Genomic DNA, 15,325 nt, shown 5'->3' with positions numbered 1-15,325 from the left:
TCGGATTGCGTGGGTGGCGAGGCGGTAGCTCGGTGCGGGCCCCAGAAATATACGCAGAAGATTTTGCTATTCTTTGCTTACTGTCCCTGTTATTAGAGAGTTCGTCGTCGTTTCTGGTTAATGATTTAGGTGGGAAAAAGGGCGGTGTTGTTTGGGTAGATGTTCTTATTCGTAAATAGTGGTGCCGCAACGAGGGGATCGAGTGGTCCAACGAGGAGGGCCGGGGGTGGGAGGTGCATGATGGGGGAGGGAGGTGACGATTTGGCGGGTGGTGGTCATACGGGATCGGCTGTCCGAAAGTAGTCAGAATGCCAAGCTGATGTATGACGTGGCGGTTTGTGGACGGTGAATCTTCCCTTGTTCTCTATGAGGGTCCGTGTTGCCGGCGAATAACGTGTCAAGCAGCGGGCAATTCTGTCGGCTGTGTGTGCTCCAGCTCAGACGAGTCGTAGTCATTAAGTTATGCGTCGCTGTCGGATGCGGTGGCAGGATGGCCCGCACGTCCGCAGCCGCCTCGCAGCGCCACGTTTCGCAGGTTGCCCCCGCCCGTCTGCGGATGGCCTTCAATAAATTACATACAGTTTAATTTACTGTTGGTGCACGTCGCGATGTAACACGGCACGATGGAGAGATGCGACGCACGAAGGACCCGTACCCACCTGTTTTGATTGGTAGAACATGCGGGGCCCATCGTGTAGCCTCACAGTGTATGGGACGGGGTTTTCGTTCGTTATTTCAATGTCTGCGTATTCCTTTCTCTCTTGAAGACACGGGATTGGTCGGTCGGCGGTCGTGCGTGCGTGTGACGCGTAACGCCGTTACAGTGAAGACCTCGCAGTTCACGTGGTCCACTCAACGTTGGAAGGACGCGGACCTACCGGCCGATTCCGCGTACCGTAACCGCCTTATCGATCCAGCATGTGCCCCCACGCATCCAATCATCGTCTTCGAACGTGCACGTCGTGATCTAAGTTGGATCCTATCGCGGCACACGAGCTGTCTCCACAAAAGTAATCTACGTCCGTGGACAGCTTGCATTGGCGGTGGTGAGGCGGCGACACCTTCGATCGATCGATCAACCGCAGCACGCTACGTGTTGTCGTCGCGCTACCATGACAGCAGCAAATCGATATCAATACTAGACGGCAGGCTGGACGTGACACCACCGGCCGTTCTGCGCCCTATTTTTCGCCCAACCTGCTGTGATGCTATTTGTCCGAAAGCAAAGGCAGCGGACATATCAAATCAAACAGAGAAGTCAATGCACCGCGTGGCGGCCGCCGCTTGTTTGTATATGTCGTGAAGTGTAGGTGTCCGAGGCCACGCTTCACTGCTCACGCACGCTGCTGCTGCCGCTTCTGTAATCTTCAAGGACACGTTTATCAAAAAAATAAGGGTTGGGAAGAGAGAGAGAGAGAGAGCAGGATGATGATCAAGAGTTTTACGTCCAGAGACTCGGTTCTTCTGGACTATGGTTAGTCAACCCAACTAGAGGTGTTAGGTGAGGTCAAGCTGCAGACTCGGTTCCACCTGTTCCATCACAAGAGAAGCCTGCCCGGCCAAAAGAGCCAGTAAAGCCACTGGTCCAGCTAAGAAAGAACCAAAGCAGAAGCCTGTAAAACCTCAAGTACAGGAGGTTGTGAACTAAGCGAAGAAATCCTCTAGCATTTTTAGCATTTGTTCGAAGTCTGTCACCTTCCGAGATATTGCTCTCCACATTTCCAGGATTGCGTCGATTCGGTTCTCTTGAAATGCTGAAAACAGTGTTAAGCATTGTCTGATTACATAGATGTGGTGCGATTGCGAACCACATGTGGGAATTCTGCTCCTCGTAGATATTATGTACATTCCAAGAACAACAACAAGTGATTTAGAGGCACAAAACTCAAGAAGGGATGTTCAAAAGCAGAGAGCAGGTGAGGCTTCGTGAGCAGATCATTGCAGTTTCTGCAGGAACACATATGTTGGCCTATAAGCCTGGAGCACCGGGCATGGTACAATCCACAGCAGCTGCAATTCCAGTTCACCAGTCTCCACGTTCCTAAGCCTGAGGATGATGTCTTGCACAACCTCGCCCTCTTTCCGCACCATGGCACTCTCATCTGCCGAGCAGTTCTTCCTGTTGAGCTTCACGGTGGTGATGATGGTGTCATTTGGGATGTCAGACAAGTTCATCTTGACTGCCTCTACAAATGGATGGATCTGGATCTCTGCGTCGCCCATCTTGTCACCACGGCTGAACGTGTTCTTGTCAGAAACTTTCTCACAACCAGAGAATTAATGTCATTACTTCAATATATAGTTCCTTCATCACCTTTTTATGGGGGGGGGGGGGGGGGGGGGTCATGAATTCAGTTCATTGGAAGATCACATGGTTATACATGTAACGAGGAACAAAAGTGCATCGAGAGTAGAAAATTGATTTACGAGTAACAGAAGAAAATTTTCTACTTCCAAAATTTTTATAAACAAAGAAAATAATTTTAAATTTTGAGACACGATATAGAAACATGAATATTAGATATGTCTAATATACAAAAATATAAAAACAGAAATATTAAAAACGTCTAGTCCCATATGCATATGATTGTATAATATGTTTTCAAGATAAAAACGTCGAGCTCCTAATGTGTCACATATACGAAAAGTCATCCATAATTAATTAAACTTAAAAGGACTATTGGTTAATGTTATATCCACGTAAACCTCTAGCATTTATCATATTTTTTTGAACATAAGCTATCGTGTCCTTACGCAACGTTAGTTAGTAGATCTTTAATTGAAGTACCTTAAGCGTAGGTTTGTTCGCCGATATGCTCCCCATAGATACCGTACCCTCTCGACTTACCATCATTATTTGCTTTGGTCCTCGCTTATATTTGTGTGCAACAATTAGACACAAGAAAAGAATGAGATCTCTTAAGCCCCATCCTCAACCTGTAGTTTCAAGAATTCACCCTAACTCAGCCCATTGTCTAGCATGCTATTCCATAATCCAAGATTGTCACGACCGAAGAAGGCCCAATACCGAGCTTCCAACAAGAACACTGAGAGGGTGAGTCAGTGCGCAATCCACTCCTGATATGTGGCTAATTAGATCGAGGTGGGTTAACTGCTTTTCTCAGGATTAAACTGGCAGTTTACTATGCTACAGCCAATTACTGAGTGGAAACTGGAAATGTGTGATGAGGAAGGATTCAAGCTTCTTCTTGGATGACTGACAAAACATGGCTTCCCGCTTTGTCATTAGGTTATCCACGTGTAAACACCCTTATCGAGATTATAGATATGCACACAAAGACTGGTGTTCCTCGGTGTTGGAAGCTGCTTATGGTCGATCACGTAGTAGCGTACTACTGGTAATGTCTGCAGTGACCTTTCTTCACTGGTCTAAATTTCTCCCTGCCTTAATCTTACACGCACAGGAGTACAGTGGACGGAAGCCTAACTCTAACCTTCTCTATTATAGTGATCATCAGAACAGTCTCAACTCGGTTGATCTGCTGCTGTCCACATCTCTATTCTAGTCGTCGGAACTATCTCCTCTATGGCTTACCAAACCTACCCGGAACTTGAGAATCCAAACTCCAGCTCAAATCTGGATCCAAAAGTTCAACCACACACCTATCCAAAAGACTTTTGCCTTACGATTCTACCAGGCAGGAGCTTTGCGAGCCTCCTCTCACTGGTTTGGTTTCTGTTCAAGAAACAAGAAAAGCTCCAACCTTGCATCCACCTGCCTAACCTCTGTTCATTGAACGATGGTGGAATCGGTCACCCTGAGCATTGCCACTTTTCAGAAGAGTCAACCTTGACATCAGACTTCAAGTTTCCGTGCCTTCATGCCCCTTTCAATGTCCTCATGTGTGTGACTCACGAGGCATTGAGACATCAAGCCACAAATGCTGATTCCTGCCAAAGTACATAGAGAGCTCTTCACATGTGACTCGGCTAAAGTTTGGCTTCGGCCTGTCCTACTGTGTGGACGTAGTGGATGCCGGTGAGTTTGAAGACTGCCGGAAGTCAAGAATGGGGAAACAAGAACTTCCATGGTCTGCTTGCCACACTATACGTGGAGATTTCTTTGAGATTTTGGTTGATTCGGTCTTGATGAATACTAGAAAAGCCAATTTCTAAGATTAAATTTCTTGTTGTTTCTCTTGGTCTGACCTCTACGGATTGTTTACTTACTGCCACACAACCAGATTCTCTATCCTCGCGGTCACGATGACTGCACCAATAGAGGTACCTGACTTGGCTAGCTCATCTTTGAATCCTGGAAGAGCAGCTATGGTGGGGTAGCACATTGACCATGGTATCATCCAGTGCTGGGCCACCTAACTTCGTGTGTGAAGCCTTGTCAGATTACAAGCTCGTCAAACCCTTGAGATGTTGATTGGTTTGACAATATGGTGGGTGATTTCAGCAATTATTTCTTGCCAAAACAATCTTGTTTGCCTTGTTTCATGTAAGTCATACAATGACACCGACATGAAGCTGTCTCAGAGTCTGCATGTTCTTCGTTCCCAGTACTGTCTAAACCTGTGCATGCAGAGTCCAGTTTGGAGGTTTATTCTGCTGTGATTGATGATGCTGAAGGCTATATGTAAAGAATGCTCTGTTCACCCTTTCTCTCTCTCTCGCTCTCGCTCTCTCTTCTCCATCCATCATCGATCTTCATGCTGATTCAACCATATCCTATGATCAATCAACTAGTAAACAAATTGTTACGTGTTTCATTCAGCTTTTGGATCATTGCTGAGTAGTGGAGGTGAGGGTGAGAGGCAGTGGGCATAACTCTTGCTCCAATCATGGAAGGCATTCTCGCCAAGCCATCGGATGCGTCAAGGCTTTGCTTTAAACCATTTATAGATGGAACAAGGGATGGGAAACAGATGAAACACATGTTGAACAAGGCACGTAAAGTTGCTTGTTATGCACACAAGGTGTTCAATCATTGAGCAAGCATGAACCACACACAGAGGTGGTAGAGAAAAACCTTAGCAGATCCAAACAATGGTGGTTTGCCAAATTGTAGGCTTACTAATCACAAAAGCCATGCATAAGTTTCCTTGTCCAAACTCCATAAGCCTTATATGCAGCGGGCAGTAATTGACTTGTTGCTGCATTCTTTCCCTTCCCACCTGCAAAGAAGAAATGAGAGTACATGGAAGACAGCCGTGTGTACGGTGGCTCAACCTCGATCATACTGCAACGCGGATTGGTTTGCGTGAGGAGATTATGAGCGAGGAAAAGAGGAGAAGACGACATGCAGAAGAACCACAACAAAAGACCAAGTTGCAGGGCGTTGCTTAATCTGCAAGTGAGGAGAAGGGAAGAAGACATGCACAAGAAGACAATAACACGCAGAAGAGAGAAAGTTGGAGGCTTGTTTGATGCGTTAGGATGATCGACAACAACATGGTGAATTGCTGAAAACATTGTCAGCTGTGTTTGAACCTGAAATGTTTTTGGCCCATAGATTGATCGCTGAAGTCCAACCTAAAACAGCTGTGGTTGTGCAATGTAAACCCTCGATCAGGTCAACATGCAGGTCCTTTCCTAGAGAAACAAAAAGTCAATGTTGTGTCCTGCAGTTCCCTGACAAAGGCATTTCTCAACTCATGTGTCTCTGTCACGGACCGATGCCTACAGATGAGCTTTACGTCCACCTCGTCCTCTTGCTCCTCATATATCAATCAGGCCTGCGAGGGAGAGCCGCATAGCACGAAAAGGTTGAGAGAAATTGTGATGTATATTTTCTCAAGATCAATACAAATCTTCTTCCCTGCCTCTTCTCTCTCTCTCTCTCTCTCTCTCTCTCTCTCTCTCTCTCTCTCTCTCTCTCTCTCTCTAGTTGGCTTGATTTACCTATCTCCTTTCTCTATTCTTTCTCTCCTGTCCATGTAGACGAGATCAATATTCCGTTCAAGTAATAGCGTCTGCAAAGGTTGCTTGTGGAGACCCGTAACTCTCTCCTTCTCTCCTCTTTAATCTCTCCATTTCCCCCACACCATACGCAGCCCAAGGCAGCACTCAGCAGTGATATCAAGAACGCAACCGCATCCCTGCTCTGATGCATGCATGCATGCGTGAGTGCAGCCAATATCCTTTACTCTTCTTCCTCTTCGCCACTGCTAATAGAGAGAGATGGCCAAGTACCAGAGGATGATACCGGTCGTCGTAGCAGTGTTGGTGTTCTCTTTCCTGTCTCCTTTGGCTCTCGGTCGATCCTTGGACTCGGTGGACTACGTGGAAGTCCTTTTGGAGGTGAAGAACTCGTTCACGGAAGATCCCCGGCGAGTGATCCACGATTGGAACTCGGATAACCAAGAGTACTGCTCTTGGACCGGAGTCGCCTGCGACCGGGACTCGGCAGTGGTGGCGCTCAACCTCTCCTCGACCTCCCTGGCCGGCTCCCTCTCCCCCTCCCTCGGTCGGCTAATTCGACTGGCCACCCTCGACTTCTCCTCCAACCGGCTCACAGGCGCCATCCCGAGCCAACTCGGGCGCCTCTCGGCTCTGACCGCTCTCTTCCTGTACTCCAACCGCCTCTCGGGAACCATTCCCTTCTCGCTCGGCTTCCTCTACAGCCTCCGAGTCGTCCGGCTCGGAGATAACCCGGGCCTGTCGGGGCCGATCCCTGACTCGTTCGGTGATCTCCGCAACCTGACCACCCTTGCCTTGGCCCTCTGCAACCTGTCCGGCCCCATCTCGAGTCGACTCGGCCGGCTCACTCAGCTCCAGAACCTGGTCCTCCAGCAGAACCAGCTCAACGGCCCGATCCCCCCGGAGCTCGGTAATTTGGCCAACCTCCAAATCCTCAACCTGGCAAACAACACGCTCCAAGGCGAAATACCGAGTCGACTCGGCGAGCTGAGCTTACTCTCCTACCTCAACTTGATGTCCAACCAGCTTAAGGGCACCATTCCGGGCTCTCTCGGCAAGCTATCCGGCCTTCGCGTTCTGGACTTGTCGATGAACGAGCTCGAAGGAGAATTCCCAGCCGAGCTCGCCCAGCTGAGTGAACTCGAGTATCTGGTCTTGTCCGACAACAAGCTCTCCGGCCACCTGCCGGAGAATCTCTGCCCGAACGCAACAAAGCTGGGGTACCTATTCCTGTCCACCAACAACTTCTCCGGTCCAATCCCGGACGGTTTAGCCCAGTGCTGGTCCTTGACGCAACTGGATTTGGCCAACAACAGCTTCACCGGCGACATACCGGTCGAACTCGGTGAGCTCACTAATCTTACTGATCTCTTGCTCAACAACAACAGTTTGACGGGTTCGATTCCTCGCGAGTTCGGCAACCTCAGCATTCTCCAGACGCTGACCCTCTACCACAATGAGTTGCGAGGCCGACTGCCGGAGGAGATAGGAAGGTTGCGGCAACTGCAGATCCTTTACCTCTACGAGAACCAGTTGTCTGACGAGATCCCGTCGGCGATCGGGAACTGTTCGAGATTAAGGATGATGGATTTCTTCGGGAACCAGTTCTCCGGCAGCATCCCGGCGAGGATCGGCGAGCTGACGCAGCTGAGCTTCCTGCACCTGAGGCAGAATAACCTCTCCGGCGAGATCCCTGCGTCGATGGGCAATTGTCGGCGGCTCACGGTTCTCGACTTGGCCGACAACCGGCTCACAGGAGGAATTCCGGCGACGTTTGGGCTCTTGCGCTCGCTTGAGCAGTTCATGCTTTACAACAATTCACTCGATGGAGGCATTCCCGACGAGATGTTCGAGTGCCGGAATATTACGAGGGTGAACTTATCCAACAACCGGCTCAACGGAAGCATTCTTCCGCTGTGCGGATCGAGCTCGCTCCTGTCCTTCGATCTCACCAACAACTCGTTCGACCAGGAGATTCCGGCGCAACTGGGGAATTCTCCGATGCTCGAACGGATTCGGCTCGGGAACAACCGGCTGACCGGCCAAGTGCCGCCGGTGCTCGGAGGCATCGGCGCCCTCTCGCTCCTCGACTTATCCGGCAATTCGCTGACCGGAACGATACCGGAGGATCTATCATCTTGCAGGGGGCTGACCCACATCATTCTGAGTGAGAACCAGCTCGATGGGGTCATCCCGACGTGGATCGGGAGCTTGCAGCAGCTAGGGGAGCTCGTACTGTCGTCGAACAGCTTCTCTGGGCCTCTTCCTGTCGAGCTCTTCGATTGCTCCAATTTATTGAAGGTCTCGCTTGACGATAACTCGTTGAATGGCTCGCTTTCTCCTGAGGTCGGCAAGCTTGCTTCTCTCAATGTGCTAAACTTGGCCCACAACCAGTTCTCCGGGGCAATCCCTGCATCCATAGGAAGGCTAAGCAAGCTGTACGAGCTCCGGCTATCGCAGAATCTGTTCTCGGGGTCAATCCCGGTCGAGCTCGGACAACTGCGGGACCTGCAGAGTGCGCTGGACCTCAGCTTCAACGACCTCAGCGGGGGAATCCCGCTGTCGCTCGCGTCGCTGATGAAGCTCGAAGATCTGAACCTGTCGCACAACTCGCTGACCGGCGAAGTCCCGCGACAAATCGGTGAAATGAGCAGCTTGGTGACTCTCGATCTCTCGCACAATGACCTGCAAGGGAAATTGGATGGGCGATTCTCTCGATGGCCACCGCAGTCGTTTGCGGCCAATCGTGCACTCTGCGGCCGGCCTCTCCAGCCATGCGGCATTGCGAGTTCCACCAAACGACGCTCGACGTTGAGCTCTGCAGCGGTAGCCGTGGTCTCTGTCGTCGGGGCGCTGGTGATCGTTCTCCTACTGGTTGCAGCTGTGACATGGATCAGAAGGTGGTACACGAAGAGATCGAGCGGAGTCAATCGCGCATCTTCGCCGATCGGGCATCGACAACTGATCACCAAAGGCTCCATCAGGCGAGAGCTTACATGGGAAGCGATCATGGAGGCGACGTGCAACCTGAGCGACGAGTTCGCCATCGGTTCTGGCGGGTCGGGGATCGTCTACAGAGCCGAATTCCCGACCGGCGAGACCGTAGCCGTGAAGAAGATCCTGCATAATAACAGGGAAAACTTGATGCTGCAGGAAAATAGCTTCGTGAGGGAGGTCAAAACACTCGGCCGGATCAGGCATCGGCATCTAGCAAACCTGTTGGGATGCCTAAGCAGCAACCACGGCGAGCATCTGCTGATATACGAGTACATGGAGAAGGGTAGCCTGTGGGACTGGCTGCACAAGCCCGGGGCGAGCCAGAAGAGGAAGCGGGAGCTGAGTTGGGAGGCCAGGCTGAGAATCGCGATCGGCCTCGCCAAGGGGGTGGAGTACCTGCACCATGACTGTGTGCCGATCATACTTCACAGGGACATCAAGTCCGGCAACGTGCTGCTCGACGGCGACATGGAGGCTCACCTGGGCGACTTCGGGCTGGCCAAGGCGGTCGCGGAGAGTCGCGGGAGCGATTCGACCGGCAACACCGAGTCTGGCAGCTGCTTCGCCGGATCCTACGGCTACGTTGCTCCAGGCACGTCCCGTACTTGCAACCAAGCATTCAAGATTGATATATCTACGTTATCGTTGTATCCATCGACTAAAAAAATCTTGGTGCTGCCATTGTGTTCAGAGTATGCTTACTTCCTGAAGGCGACGGAGAAGAGCGATGTATACAGCATGGGGATAGTGCTGATGGAGCTCGTGAGCGGGTTGATGCCGACGGATCGGACCTTCGAAGGAGACATGGATATGGTGAGGTGGGTGCGGGCTCGGATGACGTCGTCGTCAACAGCGGAGCGGGAGGAGTTGCTGGATCATGCTCTGAAGCCACTGGCACGGCACGAGCAGTCGTCCATGTTCGAAGTGCTCGACGTGGCTTTGCAGTGCACGAGGACGGCGCCTGCGGAGCGGCCGAGCTCGCGGAAGGTGGCCGATCTGCTGCTGCACATTTCTCTGAGAATGCCTCGGATGAGCTCTGGAAAGAAAGTCGCACCATATAACACGCGGAGAAAAAGATATACTTGAGCTTGGACAGTCTTAGATCAGATGATGAACAGTGGTTTTGTGTTTGTAAAGTTGGCTCTGAACAAAGCCCATACGCTAAGCAGATTCAATCTCAGTATTCCTTGTGAGATTTTGGTGATTGTCAAAAGATCCTAAATAAGAAACAACATTGGAAAGACGATTATTAAGTTGAGTCAGATGATTAAAATACTACAACGGAATGACAATATGTAAATCGACTTTAGATATAATTCAAGTGACAGCATCTTAAGTAGTTTGATATCCACAGCACGTCAGACACAGTACAAGCGATAAAGATTATTCATTTGCGAATTGGATGAGCAGATTCAAATCATGAAAAATACTTCTTACTAATAATGATAGAACACCTGAATTTTATCCAAACTCCCTATTAATAAGAGTCTTATGCTTTGAGTTCATGCTTTTCTTATTGTTATCTGAAAGGCTCACTCTCATGCTGCATGATACATGGCAGAAAATGCACACTCTGCAGTAACACATTACATAGAAACGCTTGGGGGTTTGGAAATGCGAATGCAGGAAATTGATGGAGCATAGTAATCATACAATGCGCAAGATTTATCAGCAAAACACAGACTCAAACACCCATATACACAATTCTCTAGTGATAAGTGACAGTAAGAAAAATGTGAAGGTCTAACAAAGGTGGCATCACGATGGAAGAAAAGGTTCATATATCCGTCAGAATTTGTGCAAAAGTACAATTAATTGGTAGAAATCAACACACACCTTCAGTATCAGGAAAGTGAAATTTCTTGGGAGAAATAATAATCTTCCAGCTTAACTGTCTGGCCAGAAAATGCTGCAAAACTTATTCCAAACAACTTTCAAGACACAACTTAAAAGCATATATTGATAGAAATAAAACCCTCATAAAAGACTCCAAGCAGGCAGATGAAGCACTTGACATGTTGTAATACTCAAAGAGTTAATCATCCGCATCATCTACAAAATAAAAAACAATAAATTTAATGAATAAAAGCCAAAAACAACAAAAATCAATGAGTATTCACAGTCTATAAACTGCAAACCGATTGTCAAAGTGATTGATGCATACAATGGTCGAAAATTATCCAACCAATGGTCTAAATTTACTGTTTCAACCAGCAAAATTAACAAAAAATAATGATTCACCTGTGGGACCATTGAATTTAGGTCAGTGGAATATTACTTTCGTCCCCCTTCCCCTAAGGGCAAGTAAAACAAGTACAGGTGAATCTGTAATTGGCGGAAGTCCGAAAAAGCTACATATATATCAGCCACCAACTTCTTGTTATTTACAGAAGCCCAACACTAATGTTCTTTTCAAGAATTAGCACATTTTTCAATGTCATAATTATTTCACTCTGAATCCCACAGCTATTGCTGAGAGATATGCCTATCTTCAGTTTACCACTCAAAACAGCAAAGAAGGCCATAGAAAATAAAGATAGACCTTGTAATCCCAAATGCCGGTTTTGCAAACTATGCTCACTCAATCATGGAAAGAGAATAGACCACCCAAGGAAGAACAAGAAAGAAATGAAAGATTTTGCTACTCAACTATCATTAGGTAAACTGTTTAAAAAAGAAAAAATGTCCAAGACTAGGAGAATAGACCTTCCAAAAAATACAAAGAAAGTGAAAATGGATGTTGTTCATTAACTTAATTTATAAAAGAAACAATAAGTCTCCAAACATGACCCCTGCAGGCTCACATGCTCTTAAATAAATATACAGAAGAGAAAGAAAAGTTATTAAAAATGAGACTAGAATTCTAAAAGCATGAATAAGAATGACAAGAATACTTGTTATACTAGACCTTTATGGTGATTCTGCTACATCTTAATTTATAAACCTAAAAAGGATTATAAAGATTTCCTACAATAGTTATCAAGAAGTCAAATGAAAATCAGTCCAAAAATAACAGAAAAAATAAAAAATCCAATAAACAGAAAGGAATAGTTTTCAAATATTCCTTATCTTTAGCAACTTTTGGACCTAATGGATTGTTCTAAATACCTGTTGTCCTTTCTAAAGAAGCTTAAAGATTAGTAAGATATGACTGTACCAATTCAGAAACATGTTACCCTCTTCCGATTCATATATGAATTATTTTTGGCTTAAGCAATTACCTTGTAAGACTTCTATAGTAAACCTGTCTCTGTCTAATTAAAAAAAAAGGTAAACTAGTATCCTTTGGACTTCATCTTGCTCCGTACTAACTTTGAAGGGGTTGCTCCAAACTTACTTAGGCCAGCAATTATACTCTATAAAATGTATTCATAATAATGGAATACAAGCATGGAATATGTGGCATTTAAATGATGTATTATATTATACATCAAAGTGTGGTATCCGTTGAATATATTATACAAATTAGTCCCAGTGTTTCTCTTGTTGTTGTTGTTAGTTATTAGAGTTTTTGCTACCCGAACCAACCAAAAATTTATGGACAAATTAGGTCTTTGTTCCCGAAAGAATGTTTATAGAAATTCTTGAGAGCAACCATAATGATTCTTTCATCACAGATACTAACCTAATATTGTTTTCTTCATTTAATTAATCAATCATCCATTTGAATTTTGTAAGGACAGAATACATGCTAAATAACTAAAAGATAGCTAAAACCAAAGAATGTTGAACTCACATGTTTTTCTTAGGATAACCTACTAAGCACAAAAACACCATCATCATACTCCAGCAAGATAGTTCGGTCAGATAACCAAAAAAAAAACGGAGAAAAGAATGCTCAGGGTGATTTATCAAAAATGTATAAATATGTCCAATGATTTATTTAGTTATGATGGTGAAAATCAAACATACTTCATTAGTCCTATCTACAATCACAATTGACATATACATTTTTCATTTTTATGTGCATTGACAAACTGTTTAGTCTACACAATGGAGCAGCTGCAGAAACCACATGCTAACAGAAGTCCAGCAGATCCACTAGGCCAGAACAACAGCTTAGGAAATTATTTCATGAATATTTTCCTATGTGAACTAGGAAATTGCAAGAACTGCAAACTAAGAATTTCAAATTATATGCAAAATCTGCATCAATTAAATGTCAAGTTGTAAAATGTGCTACAATGAGGATGATATTTGATTAACTTGACTTCATAAAGAATTAAGAAACCAATATGAATCGATAAGCTTCAACCAGAAAAAAAAAACTTAAAGTGTCATGATGGGATAGCAAGAAACTAGGAGAGAAAAAAGAGTTTGTGACAAAACAAGAACTTGATTGAAACAAATTGTCAGCATCTACCATCAAAAAATTGGAGGACAATCATACAGTTTTTTTATGCTATCCATTCAATAAAAAGCAAGAATCCTATAGTCATTGCAAATGTAATGAACAAGCTCCTAGGTCAGTTTCATGTCATATTGAGCTAAGAAACATGCAAGGGGACAATAATTCTGTCAAAAATCTAAGTAACTGCTTTAACAAAAAATTGAGGAAGTTCTACAGGTTCTCCAAATCTTCTTCAATTCATATGACATTTCCTCATACTTCTTTGCCTAAAATCCTTCCGTGCATATGAATTCTGCATGTATGCAACATATATGTCACGTTTACAAAATTTGACCATCAACGAGTGAACATACTTGGTCTTCTTCAATTGCATGCTATGTTACCATCACAATCTTCTGGTAGCCTAAAAAAATACTACCTCATTTTAGATAATATTTCCCAGTCCATCTTCCACAAACTCTTTGTTCTAAAAACCCTCAAAACAGGGTTCATGAAAAGAGCCACATTCTCTATATTCAGTAGTATTACAAGAGTGCAACAACTAGATTAGGTTTTAAGGTATCATCATGCTAAATATGCACATGGCTAATTGGTAAATAAGCATTCACATTCTTTGCCTTTCAATAACTGGACAGTAAACGATCTTCCATCAAATGCCATATTACCAAACCTAGTCATCCGAGATCATCCGCCAATTCCAATTCATATCTAATGATCAACATTTTCCTCACCATCTTCCACAAAGTCGCTCTTTCTCACAAACATTCAAGTGACATGGCGCCCCCAATCTCTTACATCCACTGCCATTAAGCAGAATGAGCAGTAAGATCGGAATTAGGTTTTCAGAGTCAGCCGTAGCAGATACATACGGCCAAATTGGTGGCTGAGCGAAAAACAACAGAAAGAGGGGAGAGAAAGGAAGAAGGAGAAACGAGGAAAGGGTCGAACCGAAGTATCTGCGTTCGTTGGCAGCCTTGGCCTTATCAAGCATCTTGTCGAGGTCCTCCTTGAGCTTCTCGTCGTACTTTACGAGCTGGGTAACGAAGATGGCCCCCAGCCCCATCCCCAGCACGTGCTCCCATGGATCTGCAATAAGGAAGACCGACCGATTGAACCATCGAGTACGACGAGATCAAATCGAAGAGGAGGATGAGGAATTAGGGATCGATGTAAAGACAAAGAAAGGGCAGAAACGTACGGCGCATGTAGGGAAGCTTGCGGAGGGCGTTGGAGTACATCTGCGTGCTTAACCCCAGAAGGGCTCCAATCACCGTCGCTGTGGCCGGCATCTATTCTCTCCTTCTTCTTCCTCCTCCTCGTCCGGTGCTCGACCCCTCTCTCACTCGCCGCCTTTGGAAACGAAGTGAGGCAGAGCGATCAAGATCGAACCCTCTGTCCTTTTGTCGCGGATCTCGGGCCCCTCCTTAGCGGATTCGGGCAACCGGATGGTAATCGAAACCCGGATCATAATATTGGGTATTCTATTTGCATATAAGCCCTTGTAATCAAAGTATTTGGATCTTGGTTTGACAGGGATCTATATGATATTATACAAAACTACTTAAATACTCCATCTCGTGTCACGTGATGATCACGTGATTTATTCGCTTGACGCTATCAAGCCAAACCTAACGCACGGAGTCGATCAAAAGAGGTGGGAGATCAAGGGAAGATTCGTCAGCGGATCATCGCCATGGGAGGAGGAGGCGAGCACGGATCTCATGGAGGAGCGGGCGCCGCCGGGGACTTCCGAACGAAGGTGTGGAGCATGACCGGTGGGCCGTACTGCCGTCCCAAGCACTGGAAGCGCAACACCGCCATAGCCTTCTTAGGCGCCTTCCTCGTCTGCATCCCTATCGCTATTAAATCCGCCGAGCTCGAGGTCGTTATCCTCTCCCTTGTCCCTCTCTCATGTCACAACTTAATCGTTTCTCGTTTTGACTCTGATACCATTCCGATCTATCACAACATTTATCGTGTGTAACAGTAACTGATGCCACTTTCACTAATTTCTTCGGTCATTTCCCCCATTCTCTCTCCCTTCATAGTTTTTAATTAGTACCGATGGAGTTGTGGTGCAAAAGATCT

General features: G+C 46.2%; 2 protein-coding genes across 2 annotated transcripts; one reads left to right on the top strand and one right to left on the bottom strand.

Moving 5' to 3' along the window:
* Positions 1-5,274: 5,274 nt before the first annotated feature.
* LOC103993940 (LRR receptor-like serine/threonine-protein kinase GSO1) lies at positions 5,275-10,127 on the top strand. Its single transcript, XM_009414182.3, has 2 exons — positions 5,275-9,478; positions 9,578-10,127. The coding sequence occupies exons 1-2, from the start codon at positions 6,151-6,153 to the stop codon at positions 9,970-9,972; spliced, it is 3,723 nt and encodes a 1,240-aa protein (XP_009412457.2). The 5' UTR covers positions 5,275-6,150; the 3' UTR covers positions 9,973-10,127.
* Positions 10,128-10,650: 523 nt separating this feature from the next.
* LOC135618643 (uncharacterized) lies at positions 10,651-14,612 on the bottom strand. Its single transcript, XM_065119703.1, has 3 exons — positions 14,436-14,612; positions 14,186-14,323; positions 10,651-10,938 (listed from the first exon to the last, which is right to left on the bottom strand). Exons 1-3 carry the CDS (start codon positions 14,524-14,526, stop codon positions 10,922-10,924), a joined length of 246 nt encoding a protein of 81 aa, XP_064975775.1. The 5' UTR covers positions 14,527-14,612; the 3' UTR covers positions 10,651-10,921.
* Between the last annotated feature and the right edge of the window lie 713 nt (positions 14,613-15,325).

Source organism: Musa acuminata, chromosome BXJ2-8, assembly GCF_036884655.1.
Source record: "Musa acuminata AAA Group cultivar baxijiao chromosome BXJ2-8, Cavendish_Baxijiao_AAA, whole genome shotgun sequence".
NCBI classification, from domain to species: Eukaryota; Viridiplantae; Streptophyta; class Magnoliopsida; order Zingiberales; family Musaceae; genus Musa; species Musa acuminata.
This window is presented reverse-complemented; position numbering and strand designations above follow the sequence as displayed.

Coding starts and splice junctions, on each gene's coding strand:
- LOC103993940 (XM_009414182.3), top strand. CDS start 6,151: ATGGCCAAGTACCAGAGGATGATACCGGTCGTCGTAGCAGTGTTGGTG. Junction 9,479..9,577: donor CTACGGCTACGTTGCTCCAG/GCACGTCCCGTA, acceptor CATTGTGTTCAG/AGTATGCTTACTTCCTGAAG.
- LOC135618643 (XM_065119703.1), bottom strand. CDS start 14,526: ATGCCGGCCACAGCGACGGTGATTGGAGCCCTTCTGGGGTTAAGCACG. Junction 14,324..14,435: donor CAAGCTTCCCTACATGCGCC/GTACGTTTCTGC, acceptor TCCTTATTGCAG/ATCCATGGGAGCACGTGCTG.